This window comes from Hyla sarda, chromosome 5 (assembly GCF_029499605.1).
Source record: "Hyla sarda isolate aHylSar1 chromosome 5, aHylSar1.hap1, whole genome shotgun sequence".
Classification (NCBI taxonomy): domain Eukaryota; kingdom Metazoa; phylum Chordata; class Amphibia; order Anura; family Hylidae; genus Hyla; species Hyla sarda.
The window spans coordinates 316,289,531-316,309,264 of NC_079193.1; the positions used below are offsets into that span (position 1 = coordinate 316,289,531).

The following is a 19,734-nucleotide window of genomic DNA, read 5'->3' on the forward strand; positions in this document are numbered from 1 at the left end:
TTAATATTATTAATAATAAACTTAATACAATTTATATCTTAGTTGATGCAAGACCAGTTATAGATATTCACATTTATAAAATTTTGCAATTAAATCCCTAATTCCTCACTATACAGAGGTTTTAGCTGATGAGATGTGCATTACATCGGGTCCTGACTTTCCCATGGAAATCTATGGTCTGGAAAAGAGGGTGGTCTTCTCATAGAGGTAATATTTTGGAGAGGTTTCCCTGTATACTAATCTATTTGGTTTTATTCATACCTTGCTTGTGGGACATCAATGTTGGATGAGACGACCTTTCTTTTCTGCTCCAATAAGCAGACGGATCTTGTGCATTCCTGTCTCAGTTCCTGTTCGGAGTCCGCTGATCTACTTGCATTGCTCAGGACCACGGACGACATGTCCTTACATTCTGTAGCGTGGACATTGAACTCGGGGGTCACGTAAATACTTTGTCTGAAGTCTGCCTGTTGTTCTTTAGACTGCCAGGAAGATTTTACTCGTGTTCCCTGTGGAAATAACATTAACACAAAAACATCAGATCAGACTCTCAATGAAAACAGTAAAAGCAAGAAGTTGTATCCTCTGGTGTAAATAACATGGCTGCCGTACACACAAGCCATAAAGTATTCATAAGAGGTTTGTATTTGCGCACATCCAAACTCAACACGTTCCTCATCATACATAGTTGAATCACTCCCACTATTTGGTCCATATATTTTTAGTATATTAGCAAATTCTATAGTAATAAAATGGATCTTTCAGCAGGTTGGGTTTTCCTTAAAAACTGTTTAGCAAAATGTGAAAAAAAAATTAAGTAAAGTGAGAAAATGTGATAAAACATTAAAAGCTTCAATCATTATGGGGTACAATCTTTGGGTATATCATCATTGTAGCCAAGTATACAGACACCGAGGTGACCGCAGCACAGATGCAATGGCCTCAGCATTATACAGTAAGAAACTGAGCCCAGTGATTGGCTGCAGCAATCACATAAGTGTGGGCGTGTGTTATTGCTGGGTAATGCTTATTTTAATATTTTATCACATTTCCTTAGTTTGAATAATTTTTATCATATCCCAAAAACTTCTTATGTTTTAGAGTAGAAAGACTTTAGTCAGAGAGGTGGAAATCGGTCACAGACAAAAAATGTATTCTGCATGCCATGGTTATATTTTCTACAATGATGACATCTGTTCTATCCTCCTTACTGCAATATACCATATTTATCGGCGTATAACACACACCCTCAGTTTAATAAGAACATTTTAATAAAAAAAAAATGTATTCAAAATGAATGACTTGGAAGCCCTGAACTTAATGTCACATCATTCCCTCTACTCTGAGTCCCCCCATTTGCCACATCATTCCCCCTACCCCCCAGTCTGATCCCCCCTGTGCCACATTATTCCCCTTCTGATCCCCCCTGTACCACATCAATCTCCTCTATGATCCCCCTTGTGCCACATAATCTCTTCCCCTCTGATTCTCCCTTTATCATCCCCTGTGCCACATCATTCCCCCTTGTGCCACATCATTCATATCCCTCTGATCCCCCCCCCTGTGCCACATCACTCCCCCCCTCTGATCCCCCCTGTGCCACATCACTCCCCCCCCCTGATCCCCTCTGTGCCACACCTACTCCCCTGCTTGTTCTTTCCTTACCTGGCCTGTGTCTGTGGGCATGCACCAGCAGGCTCAGGATCAGGTGTGGGTCTTGGGCTGTGCAGTCAGTGAAGTACTGACGAGTGACGTCCTCTGCGCTGCTCCTCAGTGCCCCTTCAGGAACATCACTTGTCAGTCCCAGCAGCCACTTCTGGGCAATAAATTTAAAGTGGCCGTGGAGCAGGCTGCTTGTTTAAGATTAGCAGCCTGACCACAGCCACTTTAGAACAGTAACCAGCGGCGGCGGCTTCAGGCCCAAACACAGCATTTTGGGCTTGGACATTCAGCAAGAGGCTGGGCAGAAAGAGTGAAGTTTTCCCAGTTTCCTACAGATTTGTCTGGAGAATTGTTCACCGACTCTTCTGTTTTCCCAAACCTTCCACTGGGAACAAGATCAGCCATTTCCCACTGACTGCTGCGGCTGCAACAACTCAATCTGAGGAAACCACTCACCCTACCAGCCGGAGTTCAGCGGATTTTGGATTTATCAGCATATAACACGCAGGTAGGTTTTTTGTCTCATATTGTAGTTTTAAAAGTGTGTGTTATACACCGATAAATACAGTATTTTAATTTTTTAAAACTATTTATTTTACATCTATAGAGTTTAACCCCTTAAAGGATAGGGGATACGATGCCTGATCGCGGGAGTCCCGCCGCTGGGGACCCCCGTGATCTTGCACGCAGCACCCCGATAGAATCAGTCCCTGGAGCGTGTTCGCTCTGGCTCTTATTACTGGCGATCACGGGGACGGAGCATTGTGATGTCACGGCTCCGCCCCATGTGACATCACGCTCCGCCCCCTCAATGCAGCCTATGGGAGGGGGCGTGACAGCTGTATATATAGGTATATAGGTAAGGCCCTATATTTTTTGCAGATTCACTGTAGTCTTGTCCAGGCACTGTGCAAAGAACTGTGTCTAAGCTGCTCAGGTAAATGTGACTTAGTTGTAGTACCTGCACACAGCCTGCATGGCCATGGAGTTATTCAGAAGCCACAGTGCTTTATAGAGAATTAGGGTTGCAGTATCTAGATCAGCAAGTAATGACACATTCTAGAAATATATGTAACAATGAAAAGATCAATTTCATGATTTGCACATGAAATAACTTCTTACTTCCATTACAGCAACATACAGAGGCGTATTCTTGGCAACATTTTGGTCAGCAAGTAGTCTTTCCCATTCTAAGCAGTTATATAATCTGTCCCACCCGAAAAATCTGCCTTAATGTAGTGTGGGCCTTACATAAAGAATAAAACACCTTTAACTATTCTATAATGAAATTCAGTAACATTTCATCATGGAAAAGTAATGCTCCCTGGTTCCATGAGACAATATAGCTGAATGCCAGCTCAGAAGAACAGTGCGAATAAAAAAAACATCTTATAATGGAATCCTTTAGTTCTGTGCAGTTCTGTGAGATAGTATCACTAATAATGGACTTACATATAGAGAGGAGCGAGAAGTTTGGCATAAATGAGGTTTGGAGAACATTAGAGCTTTGCCAGGAGCTATTGTAGAAAAAGGGATTAGGAACACTTTTTGGTGCTATTTCAGCATAGGATTATTTATGAACACTGAGAAGATGTGCCATGTCTGTCCTGGTCTGTGTTTACACACAGCTATTGGATTTGCTGCGTGTGAACAGATTTATGTTCCCTGGTCAGGTAACAGGGAATAGTTAATGTCTCTGGCTTTTTCAGCCTCAGCCTCTGTTGTCCAATTTTCTTTAGGGTGTGTCTATTTAAGTTCAGCACTGACTAGCTTCAGTGCTGGTGATTGACTTCATTTCATCCTGACTTGCTAACATGCTGGATATGCAGCTGGTGATACTTCATTACATCTTGCTACTGCCATGCTGATAATGGAGGCTTTGGGTGAAACTCTTCTTATTTGAGCTTTTAAATCTACTTTCTCTGTTTTAGCATGCATCTTGTATGTTTTGGTTTTAACCATGGTTAGGAGGCATGCTCTTAGTGGATTTTAAGCTGTGTTTGTTTAGTCGGTTTTAGGATTTGTATATCCTTTCTGCTATGTGTCTGTTCACACTGTGTTTTCTCTTGTATGCGTTCTTATGAAGTTCTGCGTTTTATATTTCTGTTTTCCTACTGGGCCAGTATCCTGTCCACACTGGTGAGTGTGCCGCTGGCCAGTAGTCTATTTGGATTATTAATGGCTACTTTGTTAGTGGAGTGTCCAGTTTGTGTGTCCAGTGTGAACAGTGTCCTATGTTGCATCCCTGTTACCGCTCCATGGGACTCCTTGTCTACTGGCGGTGTTTGGAGGGATTGCCATTAGTCTTGTGTTCAGTGTGAACAGTGTTCTATAATTATATCTTGTTGCATCCGTTTTTCTGAGTTATAACTAGGCATCCCTGTTACCTGTCCATGGGGACTCAGAGGGTATTGTTATTCCTGTGTCTACTGTAGGTGTTCTGAAGGGATTGCGATTATTCCTGTCTTGTGTTCAGTGTGAACAGTGTTCTATAAATATAGCATGTGTATGCTTGCATCCCTATTACCTGTCCATGGGGGCTTTGTGTCTACTGGGGGTTTGCATAGGAATTGCAAATATTCCTGTTTAGAAATAGATCCCGTTTACCTGTCCGTGGGGACTCAGAGGGTATTGTTATTCCTGTGTCTACCGGAGGTTTTTCTAGGGGAATCATCTTATTCCTGTTTTGTTTCTGGAGTATGTTCAGACTTATCCGTTTTCCCGTCTGGTGTTTTGAATTCTATGGCACTCATTTAATAAGAGTGGAGTGTAGGTTTCTTTGTGGGTTTTAATTCCCTGCAATTTATTTTCCACGGTATTTACTAAGGTTTCCCTACATTTTCCAATTTCCCTACACTTTGCTTTTTTTTACACATGCTCTGATCTGTAGGGTTTTCCTCAGCTAAAATCCACCACATTTTATGTGGAAACCTTAGTAAATATGTTGTTTTTTTGTGAAAATGTCGGAAGCACGCCCCTTTTTTGAGACCACGCCCCCTTTTCCCGGCGGGTTTTCTTAGCAAAATAGAGAGTTAGTCTGGGTTTTTTCAATTCTGGCGTAATGCAACAGAATTTGGCGCACAACCCGACAAAACATGTCGGGTTTGCAATAGTAAATGAGGGCCTATATGTTTATTGGTTCTATTCAGATCTTTGGAGTTCTGTTCATGACCGCTTATCTATAGTGTCCTCTGTTCATGTCCGCTGATATAGTGTCCTCTGTACTAACTCTCTGATCTGTGTCCTCTGAACTTAATCTGTTATAGAGTTCTATGTTCCTGTTATGTTTCTGGTTTGTGACCGACTATTTATTAGTATGTGTTTTTATTAGGCCCCTGCACTTTAGTTCAGGGAGGGACCCGCGCCCAGTTGTCGATCCACCGGTTAGGGTGGATGGGCAAGTAGGCAGGGAAAGGGGTTTGAGGGTCAGTTTAGGGCTCACTCTCCCTGTCCCCTGGTCGGTCCCTGACAAGATGTTTGGGTAGCCCAGAATACTTTGCAGTTAGCAGCAAGATCACATGACTGCAGGTTAGCCAATCATTGCTTGCATTATGTTACATATAGATTCCAGACCAATCAGGGAACAGCATATGGGTAGGCCTAAGAGACTCTTAAAGGGGTACTCCCCTGGAAAACATTATTTTTAAATCAACTGATGCCAGAAAGTTAAACAGATTTATAAATTACTTCTATTTATTAAAAAATCTTAATCCTTCCAGTACTTATCAGCTGCTGTATATTACAGAGGAAGTTATTTTCTTTTTGAATTTCCTTTCTGTCTGACCACAGTGCTCTCTTCTGACACCTCTGTACATTTTAGGAACTGTCTGGATCAGAATAGGTTTGCTATGGGGATTGGCTCCTACTCTGGACAGTTCCTAAAATGGACATAGGTGTCAGCAGAGAGCACTGTGGTCAGACAAAATTCAAAAATATAGAGCATTTCTAGCTGGATTTAACAAAAAAAAAAAAAAGCATTTCTAGAGGTTAAAATGAAGTACGCAGGGTCTGTCACTCCACATTAACTGTATTTTCTGGGTTTAAAGGGGTATTCCAGGATTTTTTTTTATTTGACTATGCTACAGGGGCTGTAAAGTTAGTGTAATTCATAATATAATGTCTGTACCAGTGTGTGATGGTGGTCTCAAAATTCTTATTTGATTTTCACCCCAATATTTATTTTTAACAGCATACAAAATGACTGTTGTCTCAGATTTTACCCAGGTTGCAATGCGGCCAAGACCTGACATCACTAATCAGCTGATGACAGGGAGCCAGTCTCTTTCAATGGGTGGAGCGATTGCTTGGTGGGAGAGAGATAAATCTGCAACTAATTGTATTTTTGCACGAGCTGTAGACACCCTGATTGAAAAACACAGGTCTTTTGAATCGATGCAGCTCTTTTATATTTCAATGGGTGTGAGGGCTGATGTGTGTGGCATAGAAGAAAATTCAAACAGAAAATACCAGTTCACATAAAGATAGGAGGGGTTTGGATTCATGGAGAACTGGGCTGACTTGGCTGTCAGATACCAGCTCTACCGTAGGGACGGGCTGCACCTCAATGGGGAGGTTGAAGCTGTGCTTGGGGAGAAGATGGCTAGAAGGGTGGAAGAGTATTTAAACTAGGGACTTGGAGGGAGGGAACCTACAACGTAGAGGGGGAAGATAGTATAGATAGAGAGGGGGGACTTATTAATATACCTGGGGGTGGAGCAGAGGGAGGGATTAGAATAGTTAATAGGGATATGCTTCATAGGAAGAAAAAACATACAACTTTGAATTGCATGTTGGTTAATGCCAGAAGTCTGACCAATAAAACAGAGGAACTGGAGTGGTTGATGTCTGAGGAAAATTATGACATAGTGGGTATAACAGAGGCTTGGTTGAATGATAACTGTGACTGGGCGGTCAACATACAGGGTTATAGTCTATTCAGGAAGGATAGGGGGAGGAGTTTGACATTATGTGAAATTGAGTCTAAACAGAGGGTTGTTATTAATGGTACTTATTCTGATTGGGTAACTGTTACTAGTGGGGTACCACAGGGGTCAGTCTTGGGTCCTGTTCTATTTAATATATTCATTAATGACCTTGTAGAGGGGTTGAATAGTAAAGTAGCAATCTTTGCAGATGATACTAAACTCTGTAAATATGTAAACACTATAGAGGATAGTGCACTGTAACAAATGGATCTGAATAGGTTGGAGGTTTGGGCTGGGAAGTGGCAGATGAGGTTCAACACTGATAAATGTAAGGTAATGCACATGGGGAAGAAAAATCCAGGTTGGGATTATGTATTAAATGGGAGAACACTTGGGACGACTGATGTGGAAAAGGACTTGGGAGTCTTAGTTAATAGTAAATTTAGCAGTCAGGGCCACCATCAGGGGGGTACAACCCATACACCCTGTATGGGGCCTCAGAGTTTCAGGGGGCTAAACTCAAGAAATGTCACTTGTACCCCCCTGATGGCGGCCCTGCTTGTCAGTGAGTGACTGCGACTGTCAATTACTGACCGCGGGGTGCCCGCAAGGACTATGACCAGGCCTCATAGTCCGGGGGGGCCCGCACATTTCTATTAAATTACCTATTTCTAGGGCGTAGGCCCCTTAAGAATTATGGCAGGGCCGGACAGGCCAAGGGTTGATTGGAGTTGACGGATCCTCGACAGGGTAGGTGTTATGGGAGTGATAAGAGGTGTTGAGTGGTGCAGGGGGGTGGTGATGAGAGGTGGTGGGCGGGTGATGAGAGGTGCAGGGGGATTATGGGGGTGATGAGAGGTGCATGGGGGGTGATAAGTGGTGCAAGGGGGTAATGAGAGGTGCAGGGGGGTTATGGGGGTGATAATAGGTGTAGGTGGGTTATGGGGGTGATGAGAGGTGCAGGGGGTTTATGGGGGTGATAAGAGGTGCAGGGGGTTTATGGGGGTGATGAGAGATGCAGGGGGGTTATGGGGGTTATAAGAGGTGCAGGGGGGGTTATGGGGGTGATGAGGAGAGGTTTGGCAGGGGGTTATGGGGGTGATGAGGAGTGATGCGGACACAGAGGATAAGAGGGAGTGTATGTAGCAGTATTATACAGTGTGTGGCAGTATTATATTCAGGGTACAGTGTGTGGCAGTATTATATTCAGGGAACAGTGTGTGGTAGGATTATATTCAGTAGATACAGTGTCTGGCAGTATTATATTCAGGGTACAGTGTGCGGCAGTATTATATTCAGGGTACAGTGTGTGGCAGTATTATATTCAGGGTACAGTGTGCGGCAGTATTATATTCAGGGTACAGTGTCTGGCAGTATTATATTCAGAGTACAGTGGGTGGCAGGATTATTTTAAGTAGATACAGTGTGGGGTAGCATTATATTCAGGGTACAGTGTGGGGCAGCATTATATTCAGGTTAGTGTGTGGCAGGATTATATTTAGGGTACAGTGTGTTGCAGTATTACATTCAGTGGATACAGTGTGTGGCAGTATTATATTCGGAGGGTATAGTGTATGGCAGTATTATATTCATGGCACTGTGTGTGGCAGTATTATATTCAGGGTACAGTGTGTGGCAGGATTATATTTAGTGGGTACTGCAATGGCATCCATGTCCCTGCTGCCGGCACCGCTACGGTTCGCATGCACCTGCAGGGTCTCCCCTCACCTCCTGGCTGTTCAGTATCCTCTGCTCCCCGTGTCTGCCGGTACGCACGTCCCCCCTCCTAGGGCGCGCGCCAGCTCTTTTTAAATTTTAAAGGACAGCGCACCATTGATTGGTGCTAATCTCATTTGACCCTGCACTTCCTATAATCCTTGCCAGATCTTTGTGCCTAGTTTACCTAAGAGAAAGCGTTTACCTGTGTCTTGCCTTGCCGCATATCTGACTCCTTGCTACTTATCCTGACCTTGCTCCTGTGCTGCCTGCCTTCTGACCTTCTTGCTACGTGACCTGACCTTGCTTCATTGCCGCCAGCCCTGACCTCCTGCCTGTCCTGACTTCGTCTGTGCCTATACCTTCCTGTGCCACGTTAAACCTCGGCTTCCTGAGGGGACGAGTCGTACCAGGGGTAGCGACCTGGGTGCCTCCTGCCGCAGCAAGTCCATCCCGCTTTGAGGCGGGCTTTGGTGAAAGCCAGCAGCACCTTAGACTCCGCTCCCTGGTACGGCCCACGCCATCTTCCTCACAGGTCAGTGGATCCACCGTACCACAGCCATAACAGGTATTGGGCGGGTGATAAGCAGTGCATGTTTTACTCAAGACATGATGCTTATTAATGAGGCCAAAAAGTAAAATCCTGGTTTTATCAGACCAGTGACTTTGCTTCTCACATTTGAAAAATTTGTTGGGTGCTTTTTTCTTTACATTTCTTGAGTTTGGCATAAAGATGATTATTCCGCAGGTGACGTAAGACCTGGCGCACATAAGTGCGATACACCTCCAAGTTGGGAAAGAAGATCAAGATCTCATGTAGATAAACCACGACACACGTGTAAAGAAGATCACGGAAAATGTAATTTACAAATTCTTGGAAGACAGCTGGGGCGTTACAGAGTCCAAAAGGCATCACTAAGCAATCAAAGTGTCCATCACATGTATTAAAAGCCATCTTCCACTCGTCTCCCTCTCGAATCCTGATTAAATGATATGCTCCTCGCAGGTCCAATTTGGTGAAGACCTTGGTGCCCCACATAGAAACATGGAATGCGTCGGCAGATAAGAACCATTTGGCCCATCTAGTCTGCCCAATAATCTGAATACTATGAATAGTCCAGGGCCCTATCTTATATGAAGGATAGCCTTATGCTTATCCCATGCATGTTTAAACTCCTTCGCTGTATTTGCAGCGACCACTACTGTAGGAAGGCTATTCCATGCATCTACTACTCTCTCTCAGTAAAGTAATACTTCCTCATATTACTTTTAAACCTTTGCCCCTCTAATTTAAAACTATGTCCTCTTTTTTTTTCTTCTTTTAAATATGCTCTTCTCCTTTACCTTCCCGCAGACGGTCGAAGAGCTCAGAAATGAGAGGTAAAGGATACCGATTCTTGATGGTAATTTTATTGAGACCACGGTAGTCAATGCAAGGGCGAAGAGAGACTTCCTTCTTCTCCACGAAAAAGAATCCAGCTCCGGAAGGAGAGGAGGATTTCTGGATAAAACCCTTCTGGAGGTTCTCCTTAATATACTGAGACATGGCTTGCGTTTCAGGCACCGAGAGAGGGTAGATTCTTCTCCGAGGAGGTGTGGTACCAGGCAAAAGCTCATTAGGACAATCATAGGGTCGACATGGAGGAAGACTTTCGGCTTGTTTCTCGCAAAACACATTAGCAAAGTCCTGATAAGGAGGGGGCAAACCCGGAAGAGAAGAAGGTGAAGGAAGAGTGCTTCAGACAGAGATTCTGACAGCTTTGACTCCAGCGAGAAATTTCTCCTGTTTGCCAATTGAGAAACGGTGCATGAAGTTTCAACCAAGATAAACCCAAGAGAATCGCAGAAATACAAAAAGGAAGCACATAGAACATGTGTAAAACCCCCAAGTGCATGGTCAGAGGATCAGTGCGGTATTGTAACGCAAAGTTCAAACTTTCACTGTTGATGGAGGAAATGTATAGGGGTTTGCTGAGCCGTGACACTGTAAGACGATACTTTTGGACCAGGGATGCATTGATGAAAGTTCCTGCAGAACCAGAGTCCAAGAAAGCAGAGGCAGGAAACAAAGTACGAGAAGAGGTACAGATTTGTACCGGCATAGACAAATGAGGAGAGGAGATATTCTTACATAGGGATGCCTCTCCAACGTGCCCTAGGTGCGTGCATTTCCCAGACAAGAAGGACAAAGAGGACAGTCTTTGAGGAAATGATCTGGACTGGGAAAATAGAGGCAAAGATTTTCCTCACGTCTGCGGGACCTCTCATGCTGTGACAGGTGAACGCGGTCCACTTGCATAGCTTTTTCAGCAGGAGGTACGACAGGTGACAGAGGAGTCCACTGGAACACCAGTGCCAGTCTAGGGAAATGACAAGTACGAGCAGGCTCACGCTCAAGATGAATTTCCTCTTGCCTCTCGGCGAAGCACGCATCAATTTGAGTGGACAGGAGAATGAGCTCACTCAAGGTAGAAGGAGGATCCTGTGCGGCCAAAGCATCTTTGACCCTGCTGGAAAGACCTTTTTTGAAGGTGGCACAAAGGGCTGCATTATTCCAGTCACGTTCAGAAGCCAGGGTCCAAAAGCGCTGTTTCTGCAGAGGAAGACCAAGCAGGCTTTTCAAAGACGCTGCATAATTCTGCGAGGAAAGTTTAAAGGTTGGTAGTCACGAGGTCGCTTCTGTCCCAGAGATAAGTGACCCAGGCCAAAGCCTTACCTGAGAGCAGACTAACCACGAAGGCCACCTTGGCACGCTCTGTCGGAAACTGATTGGCCATCAGTTCGACATGCATGGAGCACTGGGTCACGAATCCCCTGCACAATTTAGGTTCTCCTTCATACTTCGTCAGCAAGGATAAACGAAGTTTGAGAACCACTGGAGCTGGTTGTGGCTGTTGTTACTGCTGCTGGACCGTGAGGAGCTGCTGCGATTGTTGCGCAATTTGCTGGGACTGGGCTGCAATAGAATTGAGGTCTGAAACATCTGGCAGGATCACCCCGGCGGGATCCATGGCCAGATCTTACTGTTACGGCTGTGGTGAGGTGGATCCACTGATCGCAAGTCTGACCACAGCACTGTCTGTAGCAATACCACCCCTATAGTGAAACATGGTGGTGGACCTCTGACTGGGCTGAAGGTCCACCATCCAACAATGACTCTAAGCACACAGCCAAAACAACACAGAAGTGACAACTCTGTGAGTGCCCATAAGTGGCCCAGCCAGAACAGTGACTTGAACCTAGTCGAACATCTCTAGAGAGACCTGAAAATTGCTTTCACCAATGGTCAAAAATCAACCTAACAGAGCTTGAGAGGATCTGCAGAGAATGGCAGAAAACCCCAAATCCAGGTATACAAACCTTGTGGCCTCATCCCCAAGAAGACTGGAGGCTCTAATCACTACCAAAAAGGCTTCAACTAAGTCTTGAGTAAGGGGTTTGAATACTTATGTCAATGCAATATTGTTGTTTTCCCTTTTCAATAAATTAGCAAATATTTTTAACATTCTGTTTTCACTTTGTCATTACTGGGTATTGAGTGCAGAATGATGGGGAGGAAACACAAGGCCGCAACATAACAAAATGTGAAAAAAGTGAAAGGGTCTGAAGACTTTCTGTACACCTCCAGTTAGGAAGTAACTCAATCAGTGTAATTTATAAAACATAATAGGAGGGAATTGTCTATCATATAAACAATTACGCTGTACCAAAGCTTCATTTTTAACATGTTTTTTTAAATGTCCCTTTTTTAAATGTCTTAATGAATATGACACATTGGGTGTGATGTTCTGGAAGATTATGAGAAGTGTGATTTTATGTGCTACAATTATACAACTTGATTATTTTTTATGAAATAATTATCCTTGACAAAATGCTGTAACATAACTGTAATGGCAATCTGCTTTTGTGTTCATTTAACATACAGGCCTAGCTAAGGAAAGTGTAAATTATATGGTAAAAAAAATATTCAGGAAAAAAAGTTTAAAATTAAAGCCTGAAAAAATTGCAAGATTTAGGTGATAACTGTTATTACATTCCCCCATTTTCTTAATGTAAAGCTTCAGCTTTTTTTTAAAGAAAATATAAGTAAATTCATTAAAAGGGACATTTATCAAGCTTTTTTGCAGGTTTGTCACACTTGCGCAACAAGTGTGTGACTCTTTGTTAAAGTGATTTTTTATTTTTTTTACAAAAAAATGTAATCTCTGATCCCCTCAAGATCTCCTCCTGTGCTCTTCCCTTGTCTGCACATCACACAACAATCTTCAAGATTACTCCCTTACTTCCCTCCTACACTGGAATTCACTAACCTGAAACATTCGGCTCTCACTCACCATCAAGATCTTCAAAAGCACCCTAAAAAAAAATTTTTTTCGGGACAGCCTACAACATGCTACTACTGTATTGCCCTATGAATGGCTGCCTCCTGAACTGGAACTACTCACAGAAGACCAGCTGCCTCCCTCACCTTCTATTTCGCTGCCCTCACAGGCAGGGCCCTTTCTCCCTCTATCAGTCTGTCATTTACTGTCTCAGGTCAAGATCTGATTCTTGTCAAGAGATACTTCTAAGAAGTAGGGGCTGCCGAGAACCCCTTCAACTCTATACATTTTGTGCCCTGTGTGCAAATTATGGTAACATTGTGTTTGTCGCTACTCTTCTGCACAGAAATGCAAATGTTGTATGGCACTGGGTCTCAAGCTGGATACAGAATGCATTCAGAGGTGCATTCTTAATTACTTTAAGGTTTTGCACCTCATAATACATTCTCTATAACTATTTTTAGGCTGGTCTATTTTAGCGCTTAAAGGGAAACTCCCCCCCACACTAACCAGAGATACTGGCTGGTAGTGCATGGGGCGCTGATCAATATGCTGCCTATTATGCCCGGATTCGCCCCACCGTTTTTCCGTTATCTTCATTCTTCTGGATATGCAGATGAGCTGCTAACTGGCACGGGCGGGGTTACAAGGCTCCTTCTGGCACTCTGACGTCAGCGCCGCTCGTCCGCCGCACCGCCCGGCTTATAATTATTCATTCCCTCCCTCCGACTGTTCCTCCCATCCCCGCTCTGTACTGGACTCCACTGAAGAGGGACAGGATGAATATTCATTAGCCGGGGGGGGGGGCTGCTGCGGATGAGCGACACTGGCATCAGAGTGCCAGAAGGTGCCTTGTAACCCCGCCCGTCCAAGTTAGCAGCTCATTTGCATATCCAGACAAATGAAGATAACGGCGGGACGGATCCAGGCATGGTAGGCAGCATATTGATCAGCGTCCCCCGCACTACCAGTCAGTACCAGTGCAGGGGGAGTTTACTGACAGTTTTCCTTTAAGAGTGGAAGCAGTTCAGTTTATTAAAATAAAAAATGTACATAGTCCAATTACCATAACCTTTAAAAGTTGCTATCGACAGAGCTGAGTGCTTGATTTTTAGGGGGGTGTAGTTTTAACTTTTAATACATTTCTAAAGCAGCAACAATTTTTTTTCTTTTTTCCACCAATAGGGGCATCATTTTCACTAACCAGTCTGTATTTATTTTTATTTCTTCAGCACCATTTTGGGTTCTCTATAAATAATTTTCAGAGTTTTTAACGTATGACATGAACAGAGGGAGAGAGGACCCTGTTTTTCTAAGGCATATGTCAAAGGTATACATTTACCTTATAGGATATGTTAAAATGCAGCAAAAACTTCTTTCACGTTGTACAAAATTTTGGCAAAATCTGGTGGGGATAATTTTCCAGGATAAGCAGTTTTGTACTTCATACCTCTTTATAACTTTCACAAGCACACATTACTGTATATTTAGATGTTATTGCATTTTTTTTTCATTTTTCAGAATTCCTTTATATAAAGTCATGACCGTACTGCTGACACACAGACATAAAAAAGCAAGACTACATTTTGCCAAAATGAACTTGAGTAAACCAAAATCCTCCTGGGAAAACGTTTTGTGGACAGATGAGACCAAGATAGAGTTTTTTGGTAAAGCACATCATTCTACTGTTTACCGAAAACGGAATGAGGCCTACAAAGATAAGAACACAGAACCTACAGTGAAATATGGTGGATGTTCAATAATGTTTTGGGGTTGTTTTGCTGGCTCTGGCACTGGGTGCCTTGAATGTGTACAAGGCATCATAAAATCTGAGGATTACCAACGGATTTTGGGTCGCACTGTACAGCCCAGTGTCAAAAAGCTGGATTTGCGTCTGTGATCTTGGGTCTTCCAGCAGGACAATGACCCCAAACAGTTTGCAAAGGAAGAGTGGTCCAACATTCCGGCTGAGAGGTGTAAGAAGCTTATTGATGGTTATAGGAAGTGACTGAATTCAGTAATTTTTTTCCAAAGCGTGTGCAACCAAATATTAAGTTAAGGGTGCCAATAATTTTGTCCAGACCATTTTTGGAGTTTGGTGACATTATGTCCAATTTGCTTTTTTTCCTCTTTTTTTGGTTTAGTTCCAATACACACAAAGAGAATAAACATGTGTTACTGCAATCCTTTTCTGTGAGAAATACTTCATTTTCTTGAAAAATTTCAGGTTTGCCAACATTTACGGCCATGACTGTCTATATATATATATATATATATATATATAATTTTTTTTTTTTTTTTCGCAATACATGCAGTAAATTTTTTATATTTTTCTATTTGGATTCACAATATTCTGACTTACACATCATCAGCCCATCTTAAATTATGATGGTGATGCCCGCGGAAACATGTTCAATATCCTTTCCTTACTCTACCATGCACAGTCAACATAGAGAGAACTTTGAACAACTGACTCTTATGATATGTCAAATAGTCAAGAATAAGGGGATCTTGTTCCCCGCTATCAGTAGACATGTGCCAAATGGACACAATTTCTCTCCACTGAAATCAATGCGATTCAGGCTTAAAGGGGTACTCCGGTGGAAAACATTTTATTTTTTTTTTTAAATCAACTGGTGGCAGAAAGTTAAACAGATTTGTAAATGACTTCTATGAAAAAATTGTTACCCTTCCAGTACTTTTTAGCAGCTGTATGTTACAGAGGAAATTATTTTCTTTTTTAATTTATTTTTTGTCTTGTCCACAGTGCTCTCTGCTGACACTTGATGCCTGTACCGGGAACTGTCCAGAGCAGGAGAAAATCCCCATAGCAAACCTATGCTGCTCTGTACAGTTCCTGACACAGACAGAGGTGTCAGCAGAGAGCACTGTGGACAAGACAAAAAAGAAATTCAAAAAGAAAAGAATTTCCTCTGTAACATACAGTTGCTAAAAAGTACTGGAAGGGTAAACATTTTTTAATAGAGGTAATTTACAAATCTGTTTAACTTTCCGGCATTTTTATTTGACTATGCTACAGAGACTGTAAAGTTAGTGTAGTTCATAATATAGTGTCTGTACCTGTGTGTGAAAGTAGTCTAACAATTCTTCTGTGATTATTGCCCAAATATTTGTTTTTAACAGCACACAAAATTCCTCATGTCTCCGGATCTCCCAGGTTGCAGTGCGTCGAGACCTGTCATCACTAGTAAGGTGTTCGGAGGGAGTCTGTCCTGCTTCAATTTAGAAACAGCTGTAGGCCCTCTGGCTAGAAAAGATTGTGTTTCAATGGGGGGGGGGGGTGGCTGATGTGTGGAAGTAAAGTGACCTCAAACTTTCAAGCGTGGAACTGTGGGATGTGTAGTTTAGAGAACGAAATCCAACAGGAAATACCCAGGTAAGTACTACAATCACCCTATGGTGGATAGCCACTTTAAGTTTCCACTTTTGACCTGAAAAAACTGCCTTGTTATTTTGCACTCCCAAGATGCATTTTTTTAATCTTTTTATTTTAAACAGTTGGGAAGATTTATAATTGCCTTTTGAGTCTTTTTTCCCCTTTATATTTGGAGCATTAAATGTAGCACGTGCGCCTAAGCACAAACTATCTTACAAAAGTCAGTTTTATTTTTCACTTTTCAATGATCAGGGATTTATCATGTGCAAATGTCGTGCAGAAAGTCGCAACTCTCTCCAAAACACCGCAAATCTACATCAGCCCAGACCTGGCTTACAAACCTGCCTTTGGAAAGCACTTTTTAAAAGTCAAACAAAAAGTTTTGTGCAGAAAATTTTTGGAGAAGAACAGGAATCTGACTAAATGGTGTCCTGAAGTGATTTATTTTTTTAGTTTTTTTACGTGCCCCAAATTTATAAACCTTCCCCCTGTGATAGTATGGTAAATATGTTTCCTAAAAACGACCTCTGGATATGACAGTAAGCACATGCACTTATTTTCTTTGGTCGACCATGGTAAGGCCTGTTCTGAGTGGAACTTGTCCTGAGAAAGTGCTGTACAGCGGCCCCTCAACATACGATGGTAATCCGTTCCAAATGGACCATCGTTCATTGAAACCATCGTATGTTGAGGGATCCGTGCAATGTAAAGTATAGGACAGTGGTCTACAACCTGCGGACCTCCAGATGTTGCAAAACTACAACACCCAGCATTCCCGGACAGCCAACGGCTGTCCGGGCATGCTGGGAGTTGTAGTTTTGCAACATCTGGAGGTCCGCAGGTTGAAGACCACTGTTAGAGGAAGTTGTACTCACCTGTCCCCGCCGCTCCGGACCGTCACCGCTCGCCACCGCTGCCCGGGATGTCGCCGTTCATTGCCGTCGCCGCGTCCCTGAGGTGTCCCCGACGCTCCGGCAAGGCCTCTGCTTCCCCGGCATCCTCGCTCTCCGTCACCGCCATCACGTCGCTACGCACGCCGCTTCTATTGGATGACGGTACGGCGTGCGCAGCGACATGATGACGTCGATGGAGAGCGCCGACGATGCAGGGGATCCTGAAGAGGACGCGCCGGAGCTCCGAGGACAGGTAAGTGATCGTCAATGGACCGCACGGGGCACCGTAAACGGCTATCCGGGGGCAGCTGAAGCAGTCAGCGCAGCCAGATAGCCGTTTATGCGATGGCCCCGACATACAAAAGCATTGTATGTTGATGCTGCCTTCAACATGCCATGGCCTCTGAGAGGCCATCGCATGTTGAAATTATCGTATGTCGGGGCCATCGTAGGTCGAGGGGTCACTGTGGTATCTTGCGCACTGTGCTGCAGCTCAGTTTTAGGTTCTTGGCAATGTTCTTACAGCCATCTTAATGTATAGAACCAATTTTATTTTTCAGACCCTTAGAGAGTTCTTTGCCTTGGGGTGCCATGTTGAACTTCCAGTGACCAGTATTAGGGAGTGCGAGAGCTATAACAACAAATTTAAGACTCCTGCTCCCTATTCATGCCTGAGACTTTGCAACATTAATGATTCAAATGACACCAGTAAGGTAAAATTGCTAATTGGGCCAAATTTGGACATTTCCACGTACGGGTGTCCTCACTTTTGTTACCAAGGTTTAGACATAATGGCTGAGTGTTGAGTTATTTTAAAGTGGCAGACTGTGAGGGTGTACTCACTAATGGGAGAGACTGTATATAATGAAGCATAATTGAAACGCTCCATGTATTTGCTGTGCATCTGTGATTGTGTCATTGGCTCAGCATGGGAGAAAACCCTATGACAGCTCATTTGCTTGCAGAATAGTTATCGGTGTTAGGGACCATTATGTGCTTCACAGTATAAACATGTGATGAATTATGGAATACATGTTACCATGTATCTAAATGATACACTGCTTAATATTCTGACACTTTTTACACTATCACAAATAAAATTGAGATATTAATATAGGAATGGCTCATAATACATCGGCATATTTCTGCTGTGACAGTTCTGCTTGCATCTGCTTTCTTAAGGATATGCCCACCTTCACCATTATTGATAGGTTCACATAAGGAAACTTTCTATTGTACACTGCATTAAATACCTTATAATGATCCGGTGTAAGAATATGTTGACATGCTACATATTTGTTGCAGATTTTGACTTCCCTGCAAAAAATCTGCAACAAATTTGAAACAATTCTGCCATGTGTATACAGTCAGTATAACAGCTCTGTGAGCTGTGTGAGACCTTAAAGGGGTACTCCTGTGGAAGACACATTTTTTCATATCAACTGGTGCCAGGAAGTTAAACAGATTTGTAAATTACTTCCATTTAAAATTGTAATACTTCCAGTACTTATCAGCTGCTGTATGCTACAGGTGAAGTTGTGTAGTTCTTTCCAGTCTGACCACAGTGCTCTCTGCAGACACCACTGCTCATGTCAGGAACTGTCCAGAGTACAAGCAAATTCCCATAGCAAACTTCTCCTGCTCTGGACAGTTTCTTACATGGACAGAGGTGGCAGCAGAGAGCACTGTGGTCAGACTGGAAAGCTTTTTCTGAAGCATACAGAAGCTGATAAGTACTGGAAGGATCAAGATTTTTAATTAGAAGTAATTTACAAATCAGTTTAACTTTCTGGCACCTGTTGATTTGAAAACTTTTTTTTCCCCCACCGATGTACCCCTTAAAATTATGTGGGTGGCCTGGCAAGTAATTGGCTGCCCCAGAAGAAGCCTTGAAGCGAAACGTTGGGCGGTGGAGGCTCACATGTTACTCTTTCCCACTTGGTAATGATGATAGTTACTTTTCTGTGCATATTCCATTTATATGTTTAATTACTTTTGAATTAATTAATGAATAAAAATGTATATGATTGATCGTTATACGCTTGTTTTTGCCTTTATATGAACCCATTTATACATTAAAAAAGTCCTTAAACAGCTCATGCAACCATCAAGCTTACTATACCACTCTGTGTATTTTTAGCTATCAAGTATATTTGCCTCCTAGTGAATAAAGTAAAGACTTCTGTTGGTCACTTGGTTTGAACTCCATAAACACCTACTACAATATCATCCATAATGTAAAAAGCGATCGGCTTCAAAGGTTTATAGAAAACAAAAAACATGGTGTGCCTCATAAGGTAATAACGTCAGATATCAAGTGATTTGGAAAAAAATGATATAGCAAGGTGCTCACCTGGGTAGGTTGAGGGATAGCCACAACACTATAAAATGCCCATCAATCCCACTGCGGGAGACAACAAAATAGGATGTGCAGCGTGGGGAAAGGAACTGGTATGTTACCAATGAACAACCAGGAAGACAAGGTACCAAAAAGCAAAAAAGTCATCCCCAATGGTGCCACAATCCAATAGTCAGTGCAGCATAGGGAGCAGAAGCAAAACCATTTATTTTCTAATATAAGCGCTTTCGGGTACAAAAATCCCCTTCTCCAGATACAAGGACTACCTACAAGTAATACAAGTACTACTTGTATCTGAAGAAGGGGATTTTTTTTTTTGTACCCGGAAGCGCTTATATTGGACAATCAATGATGTTGCTTCTTCTACCTATGCAGCACTGACTAGTGGATTGTGTCGGGATTGGGGACTACTCTTTGGTTAATCCTTGGCTTTAATGCTTGGGATGGATTGTGAAGGTAT

General features: G+C 42.9%; 1 protein-coding gene across 9 annotated transcripts in view; it reads right to left on the reverse strand.

Annotated features, from left to right (window-relative positions):
* Positions 1-19,734, reverse strand: part of ZNF704 (zinc finger protein 704) — a 136,263-nt gene that overhangs the window by 87,725 nt on the left and 28,804 nt on the right. For all 9 annotated transcript variants that reach the window (XR_008844277.1, XR_008844282.1, XR_008844281.1 and 6 more), the window contains exon 2: positions 262-509. Coding sequence is in view for 3 of the 9 variants with exons in the window: in XM_056522219.1 (XP_056378194.1) it covers positions 262-509 (248 nt within the window). In the remaining 6 variants the exon portion in view is untranslated. The remainder of the gene's footprint in view (positions 1-261; positions 510-19,734) is intronic.